Source organism: Melospiza melodia, chromosome 1, assembly GCF_035770615.1.
Source record: "Melospiza melodia melodia isolate bMelMel2 chromosome 1, bMelMel2.pri, whole genome shotgun sequence".
Taxonomy (NCBI): Eukaryota; Metazoa; Chordata; class Aves; order Passeriformes; family Passerellidae; genus Melospiza; species Melospiza melodia.
In genome coordinates this window covers 173,465,844-173,485,787 of record NC_086194.1, presented here as the reverse complement: position 1 = coordinate 173,485,787, position 19,944 = coordinate 173,465,844, and the positions used below count along the sequence as shown (strand labels likewise).

General features: G+C 47.6%; 1 protein-coding gene across 1 annotated transcript in view; it reads left to right on the top strand.

Annotated features, from left to right (window-relative positions):
- The window catches only part of LOC134417613 (maestro heat-like repeat-containing protein family member 1), a 51,088-nt gene that overhangs the window by 5,940 nt on the left and 25,204 nt on the right, over positions 1 to 19,944 (top strand). The window contains 6 exon segments of the mRNA XM_063155073.1: positions 1,228 to 1,414; positions 3,501 to 3,670; positions 6,333 to 6,498; positions 14,397 to 14,472; positions 14,475 to 14,565; positions 18,692 to 18,829. Coding sequence (XP_063011143.1) covers positions 1,228 to 1,414; positions 3,501 to 3,670; positions 6,333 to 6,498; positions 14,397 to 14,472; positions 14,475 to 14,565; positions 18,692 to 18,829 — 828 coding nt within the window.

Below are 19,944 nucleotides of genomic sequence, written 5' to 3'. Positions count from 1 at the left end.
TAGTTTTTTGGGGGGGAATTTTGGGGAATTTTTGGGGATTTTTCGGGTGGGGATTTTATGGGGCCGTAATGAGAATTTTTGGGGAATTTTTGAGGTCATTGTTGGGAATTTTGGGATAATTTTTAGGGGGATGCAATGGAATTTCGGGGAATTTTGAGGGAATTTTATGGGGATTTTATTAGGATTGATGCAATTTTTTTGTGAATTTTATGGGATTTTTTATGGGGAGGGTTTTTTGGGGCTTTTCATTGGGACTTTTGGGGGATTTTTGGGATTTTTGGTGGATTCTTGGAGGTTTGCTGGGAGATATTTTGGGGGGTTTTTTTGTTAATTACGGAATTTTTGGGGGGATTTTTTGGGGCGTTTTTACGAATTTTGGGTGGCTTCTTTGGGGATTTTTGAAGGATTTTTTTTTAATTGTTTCTCGGATTTTTTGGGGTTATTTTGGTGGGGGGAGCGTTGGGTTTGGTTTGGGATTTTTGGGTTTTCCATTGGGATTCTTTGTGGATTTTTTGCCTTTTTCTTGGCGATTTTTTTGGGGGAATTTTTTAGGAATTCCCGATTTTCCCATTTTTCCCTCCCTGCAGGTTCTGGGCAGGAGAATCCCCCCGGAATTTTGGGGGAAATTTTTTGGGATGGATGGGATTTTGGGGCCGGGGGGATCTTTGGGCTTTTTTGGGGAGGGTTTGGGGGGGATTTGGAAATGTTTTTTTTTGCTTTCTAGGACATTTTTTGAGTTTTCTTTGGGGTTTTTAGGGGGATTTTGGGGGGCTTTTTTTTTTGGAGATTTCTGGAGGATTTATGGGATTTTTAGTGGGTGTTCAGGGTTTTTTTTTCAATTTTTATTTTTTTTATTTATAGGATTTTTGGGGGGGTTAATTTGCAGTTTTTGGGTTTTCTTTGGGGCTCTCTGGGGCTTTTCATTGGGACTTTTGGGGGATTTTTGGGATTTTTGGTGGATTCTTGGAGGTTTGCTGGGAGATATTTTGGGGGTTTTTTTTGTGAATTATGGAATTTTTGGGGGGATTTTTTGGGGCGTTTTTACGATTTTTAGGTGGGTTCTTTGGGGATTTTTGAAGGATTTTTTTTTTTATTTCTAGGATTTTTTGGGGTTATTTTGGTGGGGGGAGCGTTGGGTTTGGTTTGGGATTTTTGGGCTTTCCATTGGGATTTTTTTGCGGATTTTTTGCCTTTTTCTCGGCGATTTTTGTGGGGATTTTTTTAGGAATTCCCGATTTTCCCATTTTTTGCTTTTCCGCAGGTTCTGGGCAGGAGGATCCCCCCGGAGCAGCTGCTGGGGCTGCTCCTGGCCCTGCTGGAGTCCTGGGACGATCCCGAGCGGAATTGCGCCCGCGCCGCCGCCGCCATCGGCAACGCCCTCATCCGCGAGAGGGGAGCCCTCCTGCAGGAAAAGGTCCCAAAATTGCCCAAAATTCCCGAAATTTACTCCCAAAATTCCCCAAATTCCTCATCCGGGAGAGGGGAGCCCTCCTGCAGGAAAAGGTCCCAAAATTGCCCAAAATTCCTGAAATTTGGTCCCAAAACTCCCCAAATTCCTCATCTGGGAACGGGGAGCCCTCCTGCAGGAAAAGGTCAGAAAATCCCAAAATTGCCCAACATTTACTCCCAAAATTCCCCAAATTCCTCATCCGGGAGCGGGGAGCCCTCCTGCAGGAAAAGGTCAGAAATACCCAAAAATTCATGCCCAAAATTCCTGAAATTTGGTCCCAAAATTCCCCAAAATCCTCACCTGGGAGCGGGGAGCCCTCCTGCAGGAAAAGGTCAGAAATCCCCAAAAATTCCCCAAAATTTACTCCCAAAATTCCCCAAATTCCTCATTCGGGAGAGGGGAGCCCTCCTGCAGGAAAAGGTCAGAAAATTGCCCAAAAATTCCCCAAAATTCCCCAAATTCCTCATCCACGAGCGGGGAGCCCTCCTGCAGGAAAAGGTCAGAAATAACCAAAAATTCCCCAAAATTCCTGAAATTCGGTCCCAAAATTCCCCAAATTCCTGAAATTTGGTCCCAAAATTGCCCAAAATTCCTGAAATTCGGTCCCAAAATCCCCCAAATTCCTCATCCGGGAGCGGGGAGCCCTCCTGCAGGAAAAGGTCCCAAAATTGCCCAAAATTCCTGAAATTTGGTCCCAAAGTTCCCCAAAATTCCTGAAATTCGGTCCCAAAATTCCCAAATTCCTCATCCGGGCCTGCAGAAAAAGGTCAGAAATAACCAAAATTCCTGAAATTTACTCCCAAAATCCCCCAAATTCCTCATCCGGAGAGGGGAGCCCTCCTGCAGGAAAAGGTCAGAAAATCCCAAAATTCCCCAAAATTCCCAAAATTCAGTCCAAAATTCCCCAAAATCCTCACCTGGGAGCAGGGACCCCCTCCTGCAGGAAAAGGTCCCAAATCCCAAAATTCCCCAAAATTCCCAAAATTCAGTCCAAAATTCCCCAAAATCCTCATCCGCGAGCGGGGAGCCCTCCTGCAGGAAAAGGTCAGAAATCCCAAAATTCCTGAAATTCGGTCCCAAAATTCCCCAAATCCCTCATCTGGGAGCAGGGAGCCCTCCTGCCGGAAAAGGTCCCAAATCCCAAAATTGCCCAAAATTCCTGAAATTCGGTCCCAGAAATTCCAAAATTTACTCCCAAAAATTCCATCCCAAACCTCCTGAAATTCAATCCCCACATTCCCCAAATAAATCCCAAAGTTGGTTCCCAGAAATCACAAAATTCATTCCAAAAATTCCCCAAATTCACGGAATTCAATCTCGAAATTCCAAAGTTCTCAAAATGAATTCCTACAGTTCCAAAATTCATTCCCAAAATAAGTCCCAAAAATAATTCCCAAAAATTCCCAAAATTAAGTCCCAAATCTGACAGAATTCCTGCTCCGGGAAAGGGGAGGGATCCTGCAGGAAAAGGTCCCAAAATCCCAAAATTTCCCAAAATTCCCCAAATTCCTCATCCTGCAGGAGCGGGAGGATCAGGAGGAGCTGCAGCTGCAGCGGGCGGCGCAGAGCTCGGTGTTCCCATTTCCCACCTTTCATTCCCATTTCCCCGCAGGTCCCAGAGCTGCTGGCGGCGCTGCATGCGCGGCTGCAATTCCTGCAGGAACAGGAGGACCAGGAGCCGCAGCTGCAGCGGGCGGCGCAGAGCTCGGTGTTCCCCATTTCCCAGCTCCTCGTTCCCATTTCCCACCTTTCATTCCCATTTCCCCGCAGGTCCCGGAGCTGCTGGCGGCGCTGCATGCGCGGCTGCAATTGCTGCAGGAGCGGGAGGATCAGGAGCCGCAGCTGCAGCGGGCGGTGCAGAGCTCGGTGTTCCCCATTTCCCATCTCCTCATTCCCGTTTTTCTTGCAGGTCCCGGAGCTGCTGGCGGCGCTGCATGCGCGGGCTTGCAATTGCTGCAGGAGCGGGAGGATCAGGAGGAGCTGCAGCTGCAGCGGGCGGCGCAGAGCTCAGTGCTGCTCCTTTCCCACTTTTCTTTCCCATTCCCCGCAGGTCCCGGAGCTGCTGGCGGCGCTGCATGCGCGGCTGCAATTGCTGCAGGAGCGGGAGGACCAGGAGCCGCAGCTGCAGCGGGCGGCGCAGAGCTCGGTGCTGCTCCTGGCGCTGCAGCACCCGCAGAGCGTGGTGGGCTGCCTGCTGGGGAGCCCCCTGCCCTTCGACGGGTACGGCACGGGGCCCCAGGGGGAAATCCCGGCCCCAGATGGGGAGCTGGGCGTGGGCACGGCCCCAAATCCTGCCCCGACCGTGAATCCTGCCCTAAATCCAGCCTAAAATCCCAAATCCAGCCCCAAATCCGGCCCCGATCCCAAATGGAGCCCTGAATCACAAATACAGACCCAATCCCAAATCCAGCCCCAAATCCCAAATCCTGCCCCAATCCCAAATCCTGCCCCAAATCCATCCCTGATCCCAAATCCAGCCCCAATCCTGAATCCTGCCCCAATCCCAAATCCAGCCCAAATCCAGCCCCGATCCCAAATGGGAGCCCTGAATCACAAATACAGACCCAATCCCACATCCAGCCCCAAATCCCAAATCCTGCCCCAATCCCAAATCCAGCCCCAAATCCAGCCCCGATCCCAAATGGGAGCCCCAAATCCCACATCCAGCCCCAAATCCCAAATCCAGCCCAAATCCAGCCCTGATCCCAGATGGGGAGCTGGGCATGGACACGGCCCCAAATCCTGCCCCGATCGTGAATCGTGCCTTAAGTCCAGCCCAAAACCCCAAATCCAGCCCCAAATCCAGCCCCGATCCCAAATGGGAGCCCTGAATCACAAATACAGACCCAATCCCAAATGCAGCCCCAAATCCCAAACCCCAAATCCCAAACCCAGCCCCAATCTCAAATGGGGAGCTGGGCATGGATACTGCACTAAATCACAAATGTAGCCCCAATACAGCCCTGAATCACAAATCCAGCCCCGCTCCCAAATCCAGCCCCGATCCCAAACACAGACCCAAATCCAGCCCCAAATCCCAAATCCGATATCCAACCCAATACCCAATCACAGACCCGATCCCAAATCCATCCCCAATATCCAATCCAGTCCCGAATCCAATATCCCATCCCAAATCCAGCCCCGATCCCAAATCCAGCCCGATCCAAATCCAGCCCGATCCCAAATCCATTACCCAATCCCCAATACAAACCTGCACCAAATCCAGCCCCAAATCCAAATCCGATATCCAACCCAATACCCAATCACAGACCCGATCCCAAACCCAGCCCTGAATCCCAAACCCAGGCCTAAATCCCAAATCCAACCCAATTCCCAAACCCAGCCCCGAGTCCCAAATCCAGGCCTAAATCCCAAACACAAACCCAAATCCAGCCCCGATCCCAAACTCAGCCACAATCCCAAATCCTGCCCCGATTTCGAATCCCAAATCCAGCCCCAAATCCAGTATCCAATCCCAAATACCGACCCAATCCCAAATCCTGCCCCAAATCCCAAACCCAGACCCAATCCCAAATCCAACTCTGAATCCCAAATCCAGATCCAAACCCATCTGCAATCCCAAATCCACCCCCAAATCCAACATTCCAGCCCCAAATCCCAAATCCGGCCCCAAATCCAACAGCCAATCCCAAATCCAGAGCCAGTCCCAAATCCAGCCCAATCCCAAATTCCATTTTTATCCCAGAAATTCCCTATTTTTACCCACTTATATCCCTTTTCATCCCAGAAATTCCCCATTTTTACTGATCTTTACCCATTTTCATCCCCGAAATTCCCCCAAAATTCCCATTTTTACCCCTTTTTATCCCAGAAATTCCCCATTTTTACTGATTTTAACCCATTTTCATGCCAGAAATTCCCCCAAATTCCCATTTTTATCCCATTTTCACCCAAAGTTTCTGTGTTTTTTGCCCCCAGCCCCACATGCACCATTTTTATCCCAAAAATTTCCTGTTTTATCCCAGAAATTTCCTGTTTTATCCCAAAAATTCCATTTTTATCCCATTTCTATCCCAGAAATTCCCCAAAATCCCCCAAATTTCCCATTTTTTACCTCATTTTTATCCCAGAAATTCCTGGGAATTTCTTACCCATTTTATTCCCATTTTTATCCCAGAAATTCCCATTTTTACCCCAGAATTTCCCTTTTTAATCCCAAAAATTGCCAGGAATTCCATTTTTTTTTCCATTTTTATCCTAAACATTCCCACTTTTATGCCAGAAATTCCCCAAAATCCCCAGAAATTGCCATTTTTATCCCATTTTTACCCCAAAATTCCCTATTTTATCCCAGAAATTTCCATTTTTATCCCAGAAATTCCCCATTTTTACTGATTTTAACCCATTTTCATCCCAGAAATTCCCCAAAATTCCCATTTTTACCCATTTTTATCCCAGAAATTCCCTATTTTTACCCATTTCTATCCCATTTTTATCCAGAAATTCCGCATTCGAATCCCGCTTTTATCCCATTTTTGCCTTAGAAATTCCCATTTTATCCCATTTTTATCCCAGAAATTCCCTATTTTATCCAAGAAATTCCTTATTTTAACCCATTTTCATCCCAGAAATTCCCCAAAATCCCCATTTTTATCCCACATTTATCCCATTTTTATCCCCAAAATCCCCATTTTTCCCCCCAAAATTCCCATTTTATCCCATTTTTACCCCAAAATTCCCTATTTTATTCCAGAAATTTCCATTTTCATCCCAGAAATTCCCAAAATTCCCATTTTAATCCCACATTTATCCCATTTTTATCCAAAAATTCCCATTTTTATCCCAAAATCCCCATTTTTCCCCCCAAATCCCCATTTTTCCCCGTTTTCACCCCGAATTCCCCCTGTTTTTTCCCCCCCAGCCCCACGCGCTGGCTGTGGCGGGCGCTGGGCGCGGAGCCGTCGCTGACGCCGCGGGTGCTGGAGCTGCTGCAGGAGCGGCTGAGCCGCGAGGTTCCCTTCAAGGAGAGCAGAGCCCTCCTGCCCGCCGGCGCCGCCCAGCGCGTGGCCACCGCCCCGCCCCTCGCCGTGAGTACCCCCAAAAAATCCCCAAAAATCACCCAAAAAATCCCCAACAAATCCCCCAAAACTCCCCAAAAAATCCCCCCAAAAATACCAAAAAATCCCCAAAAAAATCCCCCAAAAATCCCCAAAACACCCCAAAAACGCCCCAAAAATCCCCCAAAAATTCCCCAAAAACTCCCCAAAAACTCCCAAAAACTCCCCCAAAAAATCCCCAAAAAAATCCCCAAAAATCCCCAAAAACTCCACAAAAACTCCCCAAAAACTCCCCCAAAAAATCCCCAAAAACTCCCAAAAAAATCCCCAAAAAAACCCCAAAAACTCCCCAAAAAATCCCCAAAAACTCCACAAAAAATCCTCAAATATCCCCCAAAAAACTCCCACAAAATCCCCCAAGAAACTCCCCAAAACTCCCCAAAAAAATCCAAAAAAATCCCCCAAAAATCCCAAAAAAATCCCCCAAAAAATCCTTTAAAAATCCCAAAAAAATCCCCAAAAACTCCCCAAAAAACTCCCCAAAACTCCCCAAAAAATCCCCAAAAAAATCCCCCAAAAAATCCCCAAAAACACCCCAAAAATGCCCCAAAAATCCCCCAAAATTCCCCACAAACTCCCCAAAAAACTCCCCAAAAACTCCCCAAAAACTCCCCAAAAAATCCCCCAAAAAACTCCTCAAAAAATCCCCCAAAAACTCCCCAAAACCTCCCCAAAAACTCCACAAAAAATCCTCAAAAAATCCCCAAAAACTCCCCAAAAACTCCCAAAAAACTCCCCAAAAACTCCCCAAAAAAATCCCCCAAAAAATCCCCAAAAAATCCCCAAAAAATCCCCAAAAAATCCCCAAAAATCTCCCCAAAAAAATCCCCAAAACACTCCACAAAAAAACCCCAAAAAGTCCCAAAAAACTCCCCAAAAACTCCCCAAAAAATCCCAAAAAAATCCCCCAAAAAACTCCCAAAACAATCCGCAAAAAAATCCCCAGAAAAACTCCCCAAAAAATCCCCCAAAAACTCCCCAAAAAACTCCCAAAAAAATCCCAAAAAATCCCCCAAAAATCCCCAAAAAACTCCCAAAAAAATCCCAAAAAACTCCCAAAAAAATCCCCAAAAAACTCCCCAAAAAACTCCCCAAAAAATCCACAAAAACTCCCCAAAAAACTCCCCAAAATATTCCCCAAAAACTCCCCAAAAATTCCCCAAAAAACTCCCCAAAAACTCCCCCAAAAAAATCCCCCAAAAAATTCCCCAAAAAATCCCGAAAAACTCCCAAAAAATCCCCAAAAAAATCCCCCAAAATCCCCAAAAACTCCCCAAAAAACTCCCCAAAAATCTCCCCAAAAAATCCCCAAAAACTCCCCAAAAATTCCCAAAAAAAATCCCCAAAAAATTCCCACAAAAACTCCCCAAAAATCCCAAAAAATCCCCCATAAACTCCCAAAAAAATCCCAAAATCTCCCAAAAAAACTCCCCAAAAAACTCCCCAAAAACTCCCCTAAAACTCCCCCAAAAATCCCCCAAAAAATCCCAAAAAATCCCCAAAACTCCCCAAAAACGCCCCAAAAAATCCCCAAAAAATCCCCCAAAAAATCCCCAAAACACTCCCCAAAAAATCCCCCATAAAAATCCCCCAAAAAACTCCCCAAAAAATCCCCCAAAAAACTCCTCAAAAAATCTCCCCAAAAACCTCCCCAAAAACTCCACAAAAAATCCTCAAAAAAATCCCCAAAAAACTCCCAAAAACTCCCCAAAAAATCCCCCAAAAAATCCCCAAAAAATCCCCCAAAAAATCCCCAAAAATCTCCCCAAAAAATCCCCAAAACACTCCACAAAAAAACCCCAAAAAGTCCCGAAAAACTCCCCAAAAACTCCCCAAAAACTCCCCAAAAAATCCCCCAAAAAACTCCCCAAAACACTCCCCAAAAAATCCCAATAAAATCCCCAAAAACTCCTCAAAAAATCCCCCCAAAAATCCCCAAAAAACTCCCCAAAAAACTCCCCAAAAAACTCCCCAAAAAATCCACAAAAACTCCCCAAAAAACTCCCCAAAATATTCCCCAAAAACTCCCCAAAAATTCCCCAAAAAACTCCCCAAAAACTCCCCCAAAAAAATCCCCCAAAAAATCCGAAAAACTCCCAAAAAATCCCCAAAAAATCCCCCAAAATCCCCCAAAAACTCCCCAAAAAACTCCCCAAAAATCTCCCCAAAAAATCCACAAAAAAACTCCCAAAAAAATCCCCCAAAAAATCCCCAAAAAGCTCCCCAAAAAACTCCCCCAAAAAATCCCCAAAAACTCCCCAAATAATCCCCAAAAAACTCCCCCAAAAACTCCCCCTAAAACTCCCCAAAAAATCCCCAAAACCTCCCCAAAAAATCCCCATGGAATTCCCAAATATACTCCCCAAAAATTGTGAGTGGAACGCCCCGCAAAATAAAAGAATCCCTAAAAAATCCCCCCAAAATTCACAAAAAAATCCACAAAAAATCCCCCCAAAAATAATTAAAAAATCCCCAAAAAAACTCCCAAAAATAAAACAAAAATACCCCAAAAAATCCCATAAAGGGAAAAAAAAATCCCAAAAAAATCCCCAGAAATATATAAAAAAATCCCCTGAAAATATCCAAAAAAATCCCCCCAAAAATAAAAGAATCCCCCCAAAAATCTCCCCAAAAATAAAAAAGGCCGAAAAAAATCCTCCTAAAAATCCCCTCCAAAAAATTCCCAAAAATTCCCAAAAAAATTCCCCAAAAATTCCCCCAAAAATCCCCAAAAAAGTCCCAAAACATTTCCAAGCAATTCCCCCTCAATAAAATTCTCAAGGAATTCCCACGGAAAATCCAAAAAAATTCCTCCAAAAATACCAAGGAATTCCCCAAAAATTCCCAAAAAAACTCTCCAAGGAATTTCCCAAAAGTCTCCCTAAAAAAAATTCAAAAGGAATGCTCCAAAAAATTCCCCCAAAATTCCAAAAAACCCAAATCCGTGGGAATTCCGGCAGGAAAAACCCCAAATCCGTGGAAGAAAAACCCAAATCCTTGGAAGAAAAACCCAAATCCGTGGGAATTCCGGCAGGAAAAACCCCAAATCCGTGGAAGAAAAACCCAAATCCTTGGAAGAAAAACCCAAATCCGTGGGAATTCCAGCAGGAAAAGCCCCAAATCCTTGGAAGAAAAACCCAAATCTGTGGGAATTCCAACTGGAAAACCCCCAAATCCATGGGGGAAAACCCCAAATCCTTGGAAGAAAAACCCAAATCCATGGGAATTCCGGCAGGAAAAACCCCAAATCCTTGGAAGAAAAACCCCAAATCTGTGGGAATTCCAACAGGAAAAGCCCCAAATCCATGGGAGAAACACCCAAATCTGTGGGAATTGCAACAGTTAAAAACCCAAATCCACAGGAATTCTAACAGGAAAAACCCCAAATCAGTGGAAATTCCAGCAGGAAAAACCCCAAATCTGTGGGACAAAACTCCAAATCCAAGGAAGAAAACCCCAAATCTATGAGAAAAAACCCCAAATCCATGGGAAAAAACCCCAAATCCATGGGAGAAAAACCTCAATCCATGGGAATTACACCAGGAAAAAGCCAAAATCCATGGGGAAAACCCCAAATCCATGGGAATTCCAACAGGAAAATCCCCAAATCCACGGGAATTCCCTCAGGAAAAGCCCCAAACCCATTGGAGAAAACCCCAAATCCATGGGAATTCCAATAGAAACCAAATCCATGGGGGAAAACCCCAAATCCACGGGAATTCCCTCAGGAAAAGCCCCAAATCCATGGGAGAAAACCCCAAATCCATGGGGAAAAAACCCAAATCCATGGGAATTCCCTCAGGAAAAGCCCCAAACCCATGAGAGAATACCCCAAATCCACACGAATTCCAACAGAAAAGCTCCAAATCCATGGGAGAAAACACCAAATCTGTGGGAAAAAACCCTAAATCCATGGGAGAAAACACTAAATCCACAGGAATTATAACAGGAAAAGCCCCAAATCCATGGGAATTTCAGCAGGAAAAGCCCCAAATCCTTGGAAGAAAAACCCAAATCCATGGGAATTCAACAGGAAAAACCCAAATCCTTGGAAGAAAAACCCAAATCCATGGGAGAAAACCCCAAATCTGTGGGAATTGCAACAGTTAAAACCCCAAATCCATGGGGGGAAACCCCAAATCCACAGAAATTCTAACAGGAAAAACCCCAAATCAGTGGAAATTCCAGCAGGAAAAAGCCCAAATCTGTGGGACAAAACTCCAAATCCAAGGAAGAAAACCCCAAATCTATGAGAAAAAACCCCAAATCCATGGGGAAAAAACCCCAAATCCATGGGAATTCCTTCAGGAAAAGCCCCAAATCCATGGGAGAAAACCCCAAATCCATGGGGAAAAAATCCCAAATCCATGGGAATTCCCTCAGGAAAAGCCCCAAATCCATGGGGAAAAACCCCAAATCCACACGAATTCCAACAGAAAAGCTCCAAATCCATGGGAGAAAACGCCAAATCTGTGGGAAAAAACCCCAAATCCGTGGGAGAAAACACTAAATCCACAGGAATTATAACAGGAAAAGCCCCAAATCCATGGGAATTTCAGCAGAAAAAACCCCAAATCTCTGGGACAAAACTCCAAATCCATGGAGGAAAACCCCAAATCTATGAGAAAAAACCCCAAATTCATGGGGAAAACCAAATCCACGGGAATTCCGTCAGGAAAAGCCCCAAATCCATGGAGAAAACCCCAAATCTATGAGAAAAAACCCAAATCCATGGGAAAAAACCCAAATCCATGGGAATTCCATCAGGAAAAACCCCAAATCCATGGGAGAAAACCCCAAATCCATGGGAATTCCAACAGGAAAAGCCCAAATCCTTGGAAGAAAAACCCAAATCCATGGGAATTCCGGCAGGAAAAACCCAAATCCTTGGAAGAAAAACCCAAATCCATGGGAGAAACACCCAAATCTGTGGGAATTGCAACAGTTAAAAACCCAAATCCACAGAAATTCTAACAGGAAAAGCCCCAAATCAGTGGAAATTCCAGCAGGAAAAATCCCAAATCTGTGGGACAAAACTCCAAATCCAAGGAAGAAAACCCCAAATCTATGAGAAAAAACCCCAAATCCATGGGAGAAAACCCCAAATCCATGGAAGAAAAACCTCAATCCATGGGAATTACACCAGGAAAAAACCAAAATCCATGGGGAAAACCCCAAATCCATGGGAATTCCAACAGGAAAATCCCCAAATCCATGGGAATTCCCTCAGGAAAAGCCCCAAACCATTGGAGAAAACCCCAAATCCATGGGAATTCCAATAGCAACCAAATCCATGGGGAAAGCCCCAAATCCACGGGAATTCCCGCAGGAAAAGCCCCAAATCCACGGGAGAAAACCCCAAATCCATGGGGAAAAAAACCCAAATCCGTGGGAATTCCCTCAGGAAAAGCCCCAAATCCATGGGGGAAAGCCCCAAATCCACACGAATTCCAACAGAAAAGCTCCAAATCCATGGGAGAAAACGCCAAATCTGTGGGAAAAAACCCCAAATCCATGGGAGAAAACACTAAATCCACAGGAATTATAACAGGAAAAGCCCCAAATCCATGGGAATTTCAGCAGAAAAAACCCCAAATCTCTGGGACAAAACTCCAAATCCATGGAGGAAAACCCCAAATCTATGAGAAAAAACCCCAAATTCATGGGGAAAACCCAAATCCACGGGAATTCCGTCAGGAAAAGCCCCAAATCCATGGGAGAAAACCCCAAATCTATGAGAAAAAACCCAAATCCATGGAAAAAACCCAAATCCACGGAATTCCGTCAGGAAAAGCCCCAAATCCATGGGAGAAAACCCCAAATCCATGGGAGAAAAACCTCAATCCATGGGAATTACACCAGGAAAAACCAAATCCATGGGAATTCTGCAAGAAAAACCCCAAATCCATGGGAGAAAACCCCAAATCTGTGGGAATTGCAACAGTTAAAACCCCAAATCCATGGGGGGAAACCCCAAATCCACAGAAATTCTAACAGGAAAAACCCCAAATCAGTGGAAATTCCAGCAGGAAAAATCCCAAATCTGTGGGACAAAACTCCAAATCCAAGGAAGAAAACCCCAAATCTATGAGAAAAATCCCAAATGCATGGGAAAAACCCCAAATGCATGGGAAAAAAACCCCAAATGCATGGGAAAAAACCCCAAATCCATGGGAAAAAAACCCAAATCCACGGGAATTCTGTCAGGAAAAGCCCCAAATCCATGGGAAAAAACCCCATGCGGCTGCCACGGGAATTCCCTCAGGAAAAGCCCCAAATCCATGGGAGAAAACCCCAAATCCATGGGAATTCTAGCATGAAAACCCCAAATCCATGGGGAAACAAACCCAAATCCACGGGAATTCCCTCAGGAAAAGCCGCAAATCCATGGGGAAAAACCCCAAATCCAAGGGAATTCCCTCAGGAAAAGCCCCAAATCCCTGGGGAAAAACCCCAAATCCATGGGAATTCCCTCAGGAAAAACCCCAAACCCATTGGAGAAAACCCCAAACCCATGGGAATTCGAATAGAAACCAAATCCATGGGGGAAAACCCCAAATCCATGGGGGAAAGCCCCAAATCCATGGGGGAAAGCCCCAAATCCATGGGAATTCTAGCATGAAAACCCCAAATCCATGGGGAAAAAAAAACCAAATCCATGGGAATTCCCTCAGGAAAATCCCCAAATCCATGGGAATTCTAGCATGAAAACTCCAAATCCATGGGGAAAAAATCCCCAAATCCATGGGAATTCCCTCAGGCAAAGCCCCAAATCCATGGAGAAAACCCCAAATCCATGGAATTCCATCGGAAAATCCCCAAATCCATGGGAGAAAACCCCAAATCCATGGGAATTCCCTCAGGAAAAGCCCCAAATCCATGGGGAAAAAACCCAAATCCACGGGAATTCCAACAGAAAAGCTCCGAATTCATGGGAGAAAACGCCAAATCTGTGGGAAAAATCCCAAATCCGTGGGAGAAAACACTAAATCCACAGGAATTATAACAGGAAAAGCCCCAAATCCATGGGAATTTCAGCAGAAAAAACCCCAAATCTCTGGGACAAAACTCCAAATCCATGGAGGAAAACCCCAAATCTATGAGAAAAAACCCCAAATTCATGGGGAAAACCCAAATCCACGGGAATTCCGTCAGGAAAAGCCCCAAATCCATGGGAGAAAACCCCAAATCTATGAGAAAAAACCCAAATCCATGGGAAAAATCCCAAATCCATGGGAATTCCGTCAGGAAAAGCCCCAAATCCATGGGAGAAAACCCCAAATCCATGGGAGAAAAACCTCAATCCATGGGAATTACACCAGGAAAAACCAAAATCCATGGGAATTCTGCAAGAAAAACCCCAAATCCATGGGAGAAAACTCCAAATCCATGGGAATTCCCTCAGGAAAATCCCCAAATCCATGGGAGAAAACCCAAATCCACACGAATTCCAACAGAAAAGCTCCAAATCCATGGGAGGAAACCCAAATCCATGGGAGGAAACCCCAAATCCATGGGAGGAAACCCCCACTGCTCGGTCTCTCCCTGAGGGGTTAACCCGGCGGGGTGACGGGACCCCGGTCCCGTTTTTCCCGGAGTTTTTCCGGCCGTTCATTTCCCAGGGGGTTCCCGCTTTTATTTCAGGGAGCAATCCTGAGTGAGCCCTTTGGATCTGCTCGGAAAGCCCCAAATCCATGGGGGAAAGCCCCAAATCCGTGGCAGAAAAATCCCCAAATCCGTGGCGGAAAACCCCCACTGCTGGGTCTCTCCGTGAGGGGTTAACCCGGCGGGGTGACGGGACATCAATCCCGTTTGTCCCGGAGTTTTTCCGCCGCTCACGTCCCGCGGGTTCCCGCTTTCCCCGGCAGGCCACGCTGGCCCTGGATGAGCTCATGTCTGTGCCGGAGGCGGCGGCCGCGGTGCTGGAGCGATTCCCGGCGCTCTTCCGGCGCTGCTGCTGCGCCTCGGCTGCGCCCTGGGCGTGCGGCTGCCGCGGGCCCTGCAGGGCCGGGACAGGGCCGGCCTGCAGCCCTGCAGGTGCGGAATGGGGGGAAAATGGGGAAAAAATGGGAATTCTGTGGGGAAAAAATGGGAATTCGGTGGGGAAAAGTGGGGATTCCGTGAGGGTGCGGCTGCTGCGGGCCCTGCAGGGCCGGGACAGGGCCGGCCTGCAGCCCTGCAGGTGCGGAATGGGGGAAATGGGGGAAAAAATGGGAATTCTGTGGGGAAAAGTGGGGATTCCCTGAGGGTGCGGCTGCCGCGGGCCCTGCAGGGCCGGGACAGGGCCGGCCTGCAGCCCTGCAGGTGCGAAATGGGGGCAAATGGGGAGAAAATGGGGAAAAAAATGGGAATTCTGTGGGGAAAAGTGGGGATTCCCTAGGAATGCGGCTGCCGCGGGCCCTGCAGGGTCGGCACAGGGCCGGCCTGCAGCCCTGCAGAGTGCGGAATGGGGGGAAAATGGGGAAAAAATGGGAATTCTGTGGGGAAAAATGGGAATTCGGTGGGGAAAAGTGGGGATTCCGTGAGGGTGCGGCTGCTGCGGGCCCTGCAGGGCCGGGACAGGGCCGGCCTGCAGCCCTGCAGGTGCGGAATGGGGGGAAAATGGGGAAAAAATGGGAATTCTGTGGGGAAAAGTGGGGATTCCCTGAGGGTGCGGCTGCCACGGGCCCTGCAGGGCCGGGACAGGGCCGGCCTGCAGCCCTGCAGGTGCAAAATGGGGAAAAGTGGGGACAAAGTGGGAATTTCTATAGGAAAAAGTGGGGATTCTATCAGGAAAAGTGGGGAAAGGGGGGGAATTTCATGAGGAAAAGTGGGGAAAGGGTGGGAATTCTTTGGAGGATTCTGTGGGGGAAGGTGGGAATTCCCTGAGGGAAAGCGGGGAAAAGTGGGGATTTCTATAGGAAAAAGTGTGGATTCTGTGGGGAAAAGTGGGAATTCCTGGGGCTGCCCCCAGCCCTGCAGGTGGGGAAGTGGGGAAAAGCAGGGGAAAAGTGGGAATTCCCTGGGGAAAAGGGGGAATTCTATGGGAAAAGGGGGGGAAATGGGGAAAGGGGGAATTTTATGGGAAAAGGGGGGAAAAGTGCAATTCCCTGGGGAAAAGTGAGGAAAAAGTGGGGGAAAGTGGGGATTCCCTGGGAAAAGTGGGGAAAAAGGAGGATTCTGTGGGGGAAATGGGGGAAAATTGGGAATTCCATTGTTAAAAGGGGGGCAAAGTGGGGGAAAGTGGGAATTCCGTGGGAAAAATGGGGATTTTGTAGGAAAAATTGGGGATTTTGTAGGGAAAAGGAGGAATTCCCGAGGGAAAAGTGGGGAAAAGGGCGGATCTTGTGGAGAAAATGGGAAATTCCTCGGGGGAAAGTGGGAATTCTATGGGGAAAAGGGGGAATTCCCTGGGAAAAAGTTTGGGAATTCTGTGGGGAAAAGTGGGAATCTTGTGGGAATTCCATAGGGAAAAGTGGGAATTCCCTGGGGAAAGGGTGGGAATTCTATGGGGAAAGGTGGAGAAAGGTGGGAATTCCATGGGGAAAAGGTGGGAATTTTGTGTGAATTCTTTGGAAAAACGTGGGAATTCCATGGGGAAACGTGGGAATTCTGTGGGAAAAGGTGGGAATTCCATGGAAAATTCCAGGAGAAATTCCATGGAAAAAGGGGTTTGGGGGAAAAACGGGACTGGGTGATGGGGTTTGTGGGATTGATGGGATAATGGGATTTATGGGATGGGATTTATGGGATTGATAGGATTGATGTGAATTATGTGAATTATGAGATGGGACGGGTGGGATAATGGAATTTATATTTTTACGGGATGGTATAATGGGGTAACGGGGTGGGGTTTATAGGATTTATGGGATAATGAAATGGGGTGGAATGGGATCCATGGCATGGGATTTGTGGGATTTATGGATTCATGGGACGGGATAATGGAATAATGGGATGGGATGGGATGGGATGGGATGGGATGGGATGGGATGGGATGGGATGGGATGGGATGGGATGGGATGGGATGGGATGGGGTGGGGTGGGATGGGGTGGGGTGGGATGGGGTGGGGTGAGGTGAGGTGGGATGGGATGTTGGAGCAGATTCCCCAAAAGAAGGAGGAGTTGGGGAGTGAATTCCAGGGAAATTGGGGCTGCCCCATCCCTGGAATTTTCCCATGGAAAAACTGGGAATGGGCTGATCCCAAAAGTCCCTCCATCCCAAACCAGCCCAGATTTCCATGGGCATCCCTGGAACTGCCCCACGGGAATGGGATAGGGATCATCCTTAAATCCCCTCCCTTCCCACCCCATTCCCACATTCCAGCATTTCCCAAGCCCACCAGATCCCTATCTTTCCTTAATTAGTCCTTAATTAATTCCAGGAAAAGCTCTGGAGGCTTCTGGGATGCTCCAAGGCACTCCAGGGTTTTTTTTTCCGGGAATTTTCCCCTTCCCATTCCTTGTCCCGCTTTTCCCTGGGCCATCCAAAACAGGGAAAGTTCCACCAGGACCTTTCCAGCTCCTCTGGAGGATTTTTTGGGATAACTCTCGGATTTTCCATCGGGAATCCATCCTTGGGCCTCATCCTTGGGTTTTCCTGGATCCTTTGGAATCACGGAGTGGCCGAGGTTGGAAAACCTCTGGGATGGCCCCATGGGATCCTGGATCCTTTGGGAATGGCCGAGGTTGGAAAACCTCTGGGATGATCCCATCCCATCCAGCCATGAATCCAAGGATGCTCCAGATGCCAGGGAATGTTTTCCAGGGTGATCCCCATATTTGGGATCCGTTTTTCATCGTTATTCCCGAATTTCCAGCATTCCAGAGGCGGCCCTGGAATCCTTGGGGTTCTCCCACTCCCCCCACCAATCCCGGGGGAACGGGACAAATCCCGATGGGGCAATCCCGAATCCCGGATTCCCTTCGTGTGTGGGATCCCCGTTCCGACAGCCGGGATTTATCCCTGGCTCCCCTTGCCGGTGTTTTGACGGGATAACGGATCTGTTCCAGATGTTGCTCGGCGGCAGAACAGTCCCAGCCCTATAAATCCTTCGTTCCGTGAAAAAATATTTCCCTCAAGTAGCTCCGGAGTTTTTTCCTTCCCGTTTTTTTTTGTCTTGGATCCCGGTGTGCTGGGATGGCTCCAGCTGCGGAATTCCCGGTGTCCCCGGGCATGGGATTCCCTTGGGATGTCCTGGATGCAGCCAGAGCCAAACCCAATCCAATCACAAATCCAGTCCGAATCCAATCCCAAACCCAACCCCAAATCCAGTCCTAAACCCAATCCCAAATCCAGTCCCAAACCCAATCCCAAATCCAGTCCTAAACCCAGTCCCAAATCAAACCATGAATCCAATCCCAGATCCAGTCCCGAATCCAACCCCAACTTCAATGCCAAATCCAGTCCCAAACCCAGTCCCGAATCCATTTCTGAACCCAATCGCAAACCCAGCTCTGAATCCAATCTTGAACCCAACCCTGAATCCAATCCCAACTCCAATCCCAAATGCAATTCCAAACCCAGTCACAAATCCCAAATCCAGTCCCAGATTCAGTCCTGAATCCAATGCCAAATCCAATCCCAAATCGAATGCAAATCTGATCCTAAATCCAATCCCAAACCCAGTGCTGAATCCAATCCGAAATCCAATCCCAAATCGAATGCAAATCTGATCCTAAATCCAATCCCAGCTCCAATCCCAAACCCAGCCCTGAATCTATTTCTGAACCCAATTTCAAACCCAGTCCTGAATCTAATTTTGAACCAAATCCTTAAATCAATCCCAAATCCAGTCCCAGATTCAATCCTGAATCCAATCCCAAATCTAATCCCAAATCCAACCCCAGATCCAACCCCAGTTCCAATCCCAAATCCAGTCCCAGATTCAATCCTGAATCTAATCCCAAATCCAACGCCAGATCCAATCCCAAATCCAATTCCGAACCCAATTCTGAACCCAAACCCAAGTCCAAATGCAATCCCAAACCCAATCCCAAATCCAGTCCCAGATCCAATCCCAAACTGAATCTGAATCCAGCACCAGATCCAATGCCAAATCCAACCCCAGAACCAATCCCAAACTAAATCTGAATCCAATCCCAACTCCAATCCCAAATCCAGCCCCAGATCCCGCCCAATCCCAAATTCCCAATCCCAATCCCGATCCCAATCCCGATTTCCCAGCTGTGCGGTGCAGACGCTGCGGGCGATGCTGGCGCGCGCCGGGAGCGACGACGTCGTGCAGGACGTGGGGAGCGCCGGGGGCTGGGAGCTGATGGAAATTCCCGAGCGGCACCACGACGGAATCGCCCTCCTGGCCAGGTGGGGAGTCCTGGGGGAGATTCGTTCCCAGGGAATGCCGGGGGTTTGGGGTGGGGTGGGATCACTTTGCACCCGGGAATGTGGAGGGGTGGGGGCGGCTGCAGATGGAAGTTGGTCCTGCTGTGGAATTCCTGATGTCTCCGATCCCAGTATGGAATTCCCAGTGTCTCCTATCCCAAAATGGGATTCCCAGAGTCTCCAGTCCCAGTATGGAATTCCCAGTGTCTCTGATCCCAAAATGGGATTCCCAGTGTCTCCCATCCCAAAATGGGATTCCCGGAGTCTCCAGTCCCAGTATGGAATTCCCAGTGTCATTGATTCCTGTATGGAATTCCCAGAGTCTCCAATCCCAGTATGGAACTCCCCGTGTCTCCAATCCCAGTATGGAATTCCCGGTGTCATTGATTCCTGTATGGAATTCCCAGTGACACCCATCCCAGTATGGAATTCCCAGACTCTCCAATCCCAGTATGGAATTCCCAGATTCTCCAGTCCCAATATGGAATTCCCGGTGTCTCCAATCCCAGTATGGGATTCCCAGTGTCTCCCATCCCAGTATAGAATTCCCAGACTCTCCAATCCCAGTATGGAATTCCCAGTGTCACTGACCCCAGTATGGAACTCCCAGTGTCTCTGATCCCAGTATGGAATTCCCAGTGTCATTGATCCCAAAATGGCATTCCCAGTGTCTCTGATCCCAGTATGGAACTCCCAGAGTCTCCAATCCCAGTATGGAATTCCCGGTGTCTCAAATCCCAGTATGGGATTCCCAGTGTCTCCCATCCCAGTATGGAATTCCCAGTGTCTCTGATCCCAGTATGGAATTCCCAGTGTCTCTGATCCCAAAATGGGATTCCCCATGTCATCGATCCCACTATGGAATTCCCGGTGTCTCCAATCCCAGTGTGGAACTCCCAGTGTCACCCATCCCAAAATGGGATTCCCGGTGTCTCCCATCCCAGTATGGAATTCCCAGACTCTCCAATCCCAGTATGGAATTCCCAGTGTCACTGATCCCAGTATGGAATTCCCAGTGTCTCCAATCCCAGTATGGAATTCCCAGTGTCTCCCATCCCAAAATGGGATTCCCAGTGTCTCTGATCCCAGTATGGAAT